A 9,227-nucleotide genomic window follows, 5' to 3' on the forward strand; every position below is an offset into this window, starting at 1 on the left:
GCTTCACTGGTTTCCATTTAAAGTCAGGCCTTGGTGTTTCACGCATGATGAAATGCTGGTGGATCTCAAAATACAAAGTACTATCTCTCCAAGTCCTCATGTCTGTCTTTGGTTGATAATAGAACACTCAGCCACAACTAACACTGCTTAGTATTCCACTGGTGTTGGCCCCTCACTTTACATGCAAATTCACTTTTGGAGTGAACATCTGCAGTCACTGGGGTGTGATGTATATGTAGCATATATATTTTTGCACTACACTGGGCCACACACCTTTACTATGGTCATATCACACCCACTTACAGCAGAGTAAATATAACATTTCCCAGATTTGATCCGAGTCCATTTGAAACCTAACAACAGGCTTGTCTTCAGGACACCTGCCTGTGTTCACAGTGAGAACACATTTTAAATCCCATTGTGTTAAATAAATACAAATTTGTATCTAACAGAAAGTACAAAAGAGCCTATCAGTCTGACGGCACAGTTATTAAAATAGGAGCCAGCTGTTCAATTGTTCATGGTTCCGTAGTTCAGAGTAGGAACATTATTGAGAACAAACTACATCATGGAAGAAAGAGCAAATCGACTGAGAGCAGGAACAACAAAAACAAGGAGAATGTTTAAAAGAACCCCAAGAGTCTATATGCTATTCTGCTTAACAACCCATAAAATATGCCATAAAGAAGAACGTTTAACTCAATTAACTTATATTAGGCCAAAAACATGCTTTACTACTATAGTCAAATATGATCTCCGTGTGTGTGCATGGACTACACACGTAGAGTTAGCATAAACTTTTTTTTATTTTTTATTTTATTTTGAGACATATCCTACATTATATGTGTAACAATATTCTTATTGTGCTTATGGTATTTTGAATTTAATGTTTTTACCTATTTTAATGAGGTCTATTCAAGTTCTTAATTTCTGGAACAGTAAATCATTGTCAGTTCCAGAGTGTTCTAGAAACTTAATTCTGTTCAGCCCACAACTTAGACTGGTTTGAAATGTTAGTCCGTTGAGTGATTGAGTTTGAACAGGTTAAAATTGTTAACATTAACATCTAGACGTACATAGATGATGGTAGAGATTTCTTTTTCCTGTTGGTCTTAGAACTTCTTGACCTAGCTTCACTTGTGTCAGGCCCAAAGACATGCTAACCTAAGTTGTATGAAAACGGTTCAGTCTTCCGTGTTTCTGTTTTGCAGCCTAAACGAAGTAACCTTGGGGCAGTGGTGGCTTAGTGGTGGTCCGGAATGTTGCAGGTTCGAATCCACCAGCTGCCAAGTTACCACTGAGGTGCTCTGAACATGACACCGTCCCCACACACTGCTCCCCGGGCGCTCAAAAAGCTGCCCACTGTTCACTTTGGTGATGGGTTAAATGCAGAGGTCACATTTGGTTGTGTGCAGTGATGTGTGTCGCAATGTCACAATGACAAGGAGTTCACTTTCCTTTCCTTTGTTGTTATGGTTATTTTGTCAGTTTCTGTTTCAGCCACACGTTTGATTTTCTCATACAGACCAATAAGATAAAGCAGAGCAGTGGGCTTTAGGAGAAGTACAGAAGTGTATTAAAGAGACAACAAGGGGCTGAAGGCTGAAGCTTTCATTTTGGTAATGCGTCTCATGTGGTTTTCCATCTTATTGAGGTGTAAACCCAGACCACTGCAGAATCCCACTCCTTAAAAATAGAGAGAAATCTTAGTCATAAACCTGAAACAACAATATGAACCAGTTAACAAAGCTGCACTCTCTCATTGTGTTTATTGCATCACCAACAGTAATTTATCTGTGCTCTCTGTAAACCCCTTTGTATTTTCTAACTACTAACAGCTACCACAAACATCACACACATTCACACACTGCGATGGCCTCCAACAGCATCTTACGGTGCATGTCCCGCCAGGTGCTTTATACTGCTTTAATAATTAAAGTGTTTCAAAAGCCAAAGGTGAGAAAACATTTAAAAAATGATTTTATATGCATATTTACCCGCACACTCATTAGCAAATGACATTTGTACTGTGCTGCATAGCTAATATGAAGAAGTGTCTCTGCAGCTAAGGGGCAAAGTCATGCCATTTGTCTGTTGACAGACTGTGTGTGTGTGTGTGTGTGTGTGTGTGTGCTCTTGTGCGTGGGTGTGTGACTGAAGTGCACTGGCTGAAGTCAAATCAACAATTGACTGCTTCAGGCGGTTTACATAGAGTATGTGCACCCATTCCCATCCCATAATAAATCAACCAAACGCAGCTAGTGTGGCAGACAATTCTGCTGAGGAGCCATGAGACAGATTACACTTCCTTTCCACAGCTGTACTCCTGGCTCTGTGGGATTGCCTCTGTGATCCTCAAACGTCTGTGCCCGTCATAGCCACAGAATATTATTGTTGTAGTAAACACTGAGAGGAAATGATGTCGACGTCACACCTTTCCTTCTGTCCTCCTGAACCAGCTTAGACTCAACCTTGTATATACTGCAGGAATTTAATGTGTTCCCTCTTGATGGGAACCTTCACCATTGGCTGTCCCACTAATCATGTGACTGCCCATTAAAATAAAATTGACTTTCCAATTACTTAAGAAATCAATGCATGGGGCAAGGGGGAGGGGAGTGTTGTCCATCAGCTGTCCTTTCCATTCGCTGTTAGAATGAATGTGGAACTGTATGGTATATTGCTCCACACCAGCAGCTATAATTGTCCCCAGCAGATCTTTTTATGTCTTTTGTTCCTTTCGGGACAAAGGAGGAGTGAAAAAGGAAAGGATAGGGTGAGAAAAAATAAAGTGATTTTTGGGGTGAAGCAGGTTTTGGATTTCTGCTTAATCAATGATCAGGATTTGTTTTGCTGGTAGTCTGCTAACAGCAGGTCACTTCATTATTAACCCTGTCACAACTCCACTACGGCTGGTTGAACTTATGTCCTCCTTCTGCTCCCCCTCCTGCTCTCACTACTTCACATCAGCTTGGTTTCACCTAATCTTTGAATGTGAATTTTCTGGGTGTTGTTCCATTATAACTCTTCACGGTGTATTAGACTGTAATGTAATTTTGTCTTGAAACAGAAGGAAAAGAGAACTATGAGTTAGCCTAAGGGCTAGAGTGATAAATTAAGGCTGTCAAAAAGCTAAATTGAATTATTCCCAGTTGACTTTATAATTGAGAGCTGCTAGCCCTGCTAGCAACAACCATTGATTTTTTTTTGGTGTAGTTAATGATGGTGATGATAATTCATGATGATTTTTTTTTGGTGTAGTTAATGATGGTGTCTGTTTGGTGTATGTGATTCTGACTGCAGCTTATCTTGATAACAGACCAATGGAGTGCCAGGGGTGATGCAGGACACAAGGATAGAACTAGTTTGAAGGACATGGTTTATAGGATAGTAGTGAGACCTGCTATGATGTATGGTTTGGAGACAGAAGCCAGTGTTTCCATGACAGGAGATAGAAGTGGACTTGGCAGAGTTGAGAGACAGTTACAATAATTAATGTGCCTTTTATTTCACCAGATGACAGACTTAGCCTTCAGGTCGGCAGGTTAATCACAAGGTCTGTCAGAGTTAATTAAGTTTCATTAACAAGACCTTGTAACACCGTTTTTTTCCCCACTTAATGTCCAACAAAAAACTCTGAAGTTTTTTTATTTTAATTTACTTCTGGACAGGCTTGAACAAAAACACATCTGCCAACAGGGGATGTTTTTAGTGTCTTCAGTTTTATCTGAGATGAGCTTGGGTGCAGAGAACTTCCGGAGACCAGTGTTCTGCCCCAAATGCATCACACACACTCACGGAAGGTTTTCTGATGCGGTAGTGTTTTTTTGTTAAGTGGACATTACTAAAATGGTGCCCATTTGGCTACGGTAATCACTTTAGCAAAGTGGATTTTAAAGCGACACCAACCAATGGCTGTAAGATTGTGCACAATCAGCAGTGGATCCTGCTGTTGGTCTTATGAACAGATTACTACTGACTTTCTACATCTATTTTAATTGTGGTGTAGTGACAGACGAATGGTCTTTTAGTTTCCCACGCTGAATTGTATAAATTGTACCAACTTTCTTAAATGGGGGGATGCATTGCCAGTCAGACAAAGTCAGCTACAGCATCAGTGCTAGCAGAATCTCCTCCCTTTACAAACATAAAGAGGAAGAATGACTCAGCGAGATACAATCCACAGCAAGGGAGAAGCCAGCAAGTTCCACAGACTGAATCATTGAGTACAAACAACTGTTCCCACAGCATTCTTGCCGCTTCTTGAGTTTAGGAGAATGAATCATTTTCCCTTTTGGTCCAAAAACAGACAACATGTGATTACAAGTCCACAACAAGACGCTAGGCACCCAAGTTTGATTGAAACTAAAAGTGGGGGACTTTAAATTGAAAAACCTTTTCTTTAGGCAGTTGGCCCACCAAATGTGTGACCCAGTCCCTGGTACAGCTTCGCTACAATTCTGTGGGTCATGTTCTTTTAATGAGTTACTGTGGTGTTTTTAAGACCTTAATATTTAAACAAGCAACGTCTCTTTGTGGATAAAGTTTGACTGCCTTAATCTGCCCCTGTTCAGGTTTTTAACATTAGGTCCTTTCCTATCAGGTTAGAATACATTTGGACGTGTCTCTAAGGAGACAAAGGCATTTGTACTGGACTTTTGTACTTGTGCTTTTACTACAATCTATAATCTGAGATGACGTGACTGACAGCGGTCACTTACAGTATGCGACACTGCATGGTCTGAGAGTAGACTAAATGTAAATGCTTCAGCCTTTTGCAGGATAATGCTAGATTTAAAACTGCCCCATACTCACTGCTAGACGGTGAGATGTGGGGTAATTGCTTTTGAACGAAAGAAAAATACAAAATGTGACATCAATCAAAAGCTTGTCTTATAACTAATGCAACACATAGGTTCTAGTTGATTTACGGTATTCTTGCAAACACTGCATTTTAGTTGTTGCTGAGAGGTACACAGCCAGGTGAGGGAGCCAGGTCCACTTAAGGAAAAAAAAAATTAGAGAAGGCAGAAGAAAGCAACTGTCAGATAAAGGGATTTAGTGTTTCTGCAACGCTGAGATGTCTCTATTTCAGAAAAGCCATTACTTCATACAAGCAAATGTAAAAGTGAAAAGATTAAGGAAGGCACCGTGTATAAAGCTCCCGACTGGGTAAAGACCGCATGTTTTAAAGCAAAGCAGGATCAGCAGGAGCTTCTGATCTAAACATGATTTCCCATGGTATTAATTGTTGAAGTACTGCAGTTTTTGTCATTAAAATACATAGGTTAGCCTTAATGGTAAAAAATATTGCAAAGCCTCAGAGTGTATATTAGGGGATTGATGACTGCTGATTTTTTTTCACGTTGACAGTAAAGTTTAAGTCAAGTGGACAAGTTGTTTAGTGATGTCATCCCATCGACAGAGGAGAAACTAGAGAGACACACACGTCCAATCATGTAACTCATCATACTTTAATTTCATAGCTTGTGTTAATGGAGAGAACACGGCAATCAGTTGTTCTATCAGCTCCCAGTCAGATGCTCACAATTCATGTGAATTTTTTTTACATTTGGTTTTGTGACAGTTTCATCCTCTGAACATGTAGGCACTCCAGATTACATAAATGGAATTCCATCACACCACACAGTCACTTTGTAGTTATTTTTTTAATGTGACTTTTGATGGGCAGCTTGATGTATTCTTGTGTAAATATTACTTCAGCACAGTATAACGTTATCACCCATTTTATGAGGTGATTAAGATCATTTGGATAAATCGTCTGCTGACCTCCAAGATGATTGAGGCTGGTCTTTGGTGCATCTCTTGTGTCTTGTGTCAGCAGTTCCCAAAGAGGCAAAGGAAGACAACAAACAAACTTAGTGTGTCAATCTAACAGCTGCGTCTTTGACCTTAAAACCTACAGCACAGAGGACACTAAAAGACTGAGAGAGGGTTCAGATAATTCTGGTTTATTGTCCTCTTATAGAGCCACTCACACAAGCCCTTGGTGATAATGGACTTCACACACTTCACCCAAAGGAGTGCTGAAAAAGTGGAAACAATTTAAAAGTCTTGACGAAACCCAACAGAGTCATCATCTAAATGAATCTCACACTTCTATCACCGCAGTAACCTGTGCAGCAGCACGACCAAGTATTTGTAATTACAATATACATGCACTGTAGGACAGGTTTCTTGAAAATTCAGATGGAAAGTATTTAATAAATTTTCAGTGTGGTACAGCAGTTATATCTGGTACAACATGACTACAGAACTGATGTACTTTGTGAATCTCATGCATTTTAGTCATTCAAGTCATGACCACTTGCAGTCAAACTGTATTGTTTTGTTTTCTTCTATATACAAAAGTGAAACTCACTCAGTGTAGAGATGTGTACTTAGTGTATAATCCTAATACAAGGGCGGGGGGTTAGAGCAGGACACTGCATGTGTGCACATTTCATCTGTGTGCAACAGATGAAATGCTCAGTTACACATCTATACACTATCTTCACAAGACAATTAAACTGTGCACACACACACCAGACACTGGCACAGCCTTTAAAAAATGTATCATGTTTATATTGTCCTTATAGTTTGTAGAGGTAAAAAATATTAGATTTCCATTAGCCAACCAGGCACCGTGGTAAATCATACAGGAGAAAAACATATTTTGAAAGAAAGAAATAGTGCTCATGTTTTCAAGTACCTCACAGTATTTGTACCATGCAAAACTGAACATTTGTGCCAACTGGCTAGTTGCTGCTGAAAATCATGGCTACAGTCTGCACTGAATGTATGCATTTTATTATTTTCAAGTGCACTTTAAAACAGCTTTTCCCTGAACTGCCTCCAACAGTCTTCAATCTTCCTACACTCAATTCAACGTGCACAGGCAACCAAAGCAACTCTACAACCCCTTCATGATGGTGATACATCACAGTGAAGGTTTCTCTGTATGTTATATTTCCCCGAGGTACAGAACTGCCAGTAGTATCAGTAATGTTGGTTAAGTTCACAGTAGTGATGAGGGGGTGCTGCTTGGTGCAGAAGGGAAAACGGTTGTTGATTTTGCTATAAGAATGGAAATGACTGTGGTAAACGCATTTAAAGGAGATGAATGAAGGTGGACAGTTGTCAGGATCTATTAAAAGTGGTCCAAGAAAGGAGCAGCAGTAAGCCTGGGACCAGTCAGTGTGGTCCAACCCAACAGACAAGCTAAAATCCACAAGCTCAGCGCAAATTGCTGAAGTTGTCAATGCTGACTGTAAAATAAAGTTATCATGTTATAAAGTATAAGTATAAGTATACATTCTGTGGGTCTGAAAGTGTTAGACAGGTGGTTATAATGTTATGACTATATCCTGTGAGTAAATTTCCACCTGACTTGGTCCGAAAAATCCAAATTGCCCAAACTGAGGAGCTATAATTAGATGTCAATCATACAATTACGACAGATGATGATTGACTGCTGTCTAAAACACAAACTAAATGTATCATTATTCATCTGGAAAATTATTTTTCCAGGGGACAGACAGGGGAGGAAAAAACCTCACATTAGCCTCACAGTACTGCATACTCTCCTCCCTAAGATACACTGAATAAATGCTCAGCAATACAAACAGTAAACACCTTCATTTGATGTTCAATAATAATGTGTTCAAAAATGCTTTTACAGTAGATAGATATATCTGAATCGTTACTTCCTTGTTATCTTCTTCATGAAGTGTGTCCCTAATATCTCTTTCCTCGTGTTCGGCCATATGCACGGTCCCTTTAACAGCACAGCCTGAGTGAGCAGCTTCACCAGGGGGAGTAATTCAATGAGGCCTGCGTTAGTGATGGGATGATGATCTGTAGAACGACTTCTGCACACTTTTCAAGGCTGTTGGGCATGATCAGTCAAGAGGACATGTTTAGATACCGCCCTGCCCCCTGTGGACCAAAGTAATGTACTGGAACAATGTTAGCCACAGAACCGCAGGTCTACTGTGTGAAGAAGAGCTACCGTACAGTGAAACACACAAACCGACAAACAGAGAACATCAGTTAACATCACACACATACACAGAAACACATACAAGCTTTGTTTCTGAAGTTAATATCTGAACAAATAAGGTAAAAACAAAAACAAATAGGCAGCTTGTTTAAAAAAAGAAAATGGAGTCTAAGTGGTTAAACTTGTCCATTTCTAATTTTAAAAACGTAGGAAGTAATGTGAAAAAAAGCAGCTACGTTAAACAATGCTGATGACACGGGTGTCGTTTCATTACCTGCTGGAGAAATGTGACGGTTCGAGCACATACCGACGGACCGCAGTGACGAGGCTGAACACTTCCCGAAAGTCTCGCCATAACTTTACAAACCATCCGCACCGAAGCCATCGTCAGTCGTTCACGGAGTCAGCCGTGTTGCTGTTCGCATATCGAGTCAACGATCCTCTGCGGGGAGTGGAGCAGAGCCAGGAGTCCCGGCTGTAGACGGGATGTAGAGTGTGAAGAAGGCTGATGTTGAAGAAGAGGCTACGGGACACACAGAGAGGGAGTTACAGCCCAGCTAGAGCCGCATTCCATTTCCTCTTGACAACAACCTCGCTCTCTGCCAGAGTCTACTCGCCTTTGTCTCCACCTTTTTTCTCCCTCGTTTGTCCCTTTTGCTTAAATCAGTCAGTGACGACACAGAAATTCAGCTAAACACATTTTAGATTATGAAAATGGAACTAACAGTGAGACAGCGCCACAGTTCATAAATACGTAGGAGCAGATGTGCAAATATTTTGGAGGAATGATATCAAACTCAAAATAGTCAACTTCCTGTTTGGGGTTTTTTTTAAACAAAAAAACAAAAACGCTCCAGCGTTTATTGTTTCATTGGTCTGGGCTATAGTTGTGTTCTATAACGAAGTGTATTTCCTGTTTAGCTGTTTTCTGACAACAAAACAAAAGAAGCTTAATACAAGGGAGAGTCAAACAGTTAATTTTTTTTTTAAAATCGTTAATTGTTAATCTTACAAAGCCTTTTTTCAACATCCTCCACTTAAGCATGTACGTTATTCTGAAGCATGTTTTTCCCACCAGGTCACAAACAGCTTCTTGTCTATTATTTATTCACGTTTCTGCATGTTATTAGCCACATAAGAAAGCAAAAACTACAAGTGACAACATCACTGAATCTGGCCTGCAACCAGACTCCTGGTGGATTATTGTACCACAGCACTTTCGATC

The 9,227-nt window shown here is 40.1% G+C and overlaps 1 protein-coding gene across 3 annotated transcripts in view; it reads right to left on the reverse strand.

Annotated features, from left to right (window-relative positions):
• LOC103383852 (mitochondrial calcium uniporter dominant negative subunit beta) overlaps positions 1 to 8,632 on the reverse strand; it is a 14,019-nt gene extending 5,387 nt beyond the window's left edge. Inside the window, exons 1-2 of one of the 3 annotated variants that reach the window (XM_025058773.1) lie at positions 8,277 to 8,609; positions 5,791 to 7,888 (exon numbers count right to left, since the gene is read on the reverse strand). In XM_025058773.1, coding sequence (XP_024914541.1) covers positions 5,791 to 5,823 — 33 coding nt within the window. In that variant the 5' untranslated portion in view covers positions 5,824 to 7,888; positions 8,277 to 8,609. Of the gene's footprint in view, positions 1 to 5,790; positions 7,889 to 8,276 lie in introns of all 3 variants that reach the window. The other 2 variants (XM_008317164.3, XM_017035289.2) reach the window with 2 other exon arrangements.
• Between the last annotated feature and the right edge of the window lie 595 nt (positions 8,633 to 9,227).

This window comes from Cynoglossus semilaevis, chromosome 9 (genome assembly GCF_000523025.1).
Source record: "Cynoglossus semilaevis isolate Cse_v1.0 chromosome 9, Cse_v1.0, whole genome shotgun sequence".
Taxonomy (NCBI): Eukaryota; Metazoa; Chordata; class Actinopteri; order Pleuronectiformes; family Cynoglossidae; genus Cynoglossus; species Cynoglossus semilaevis.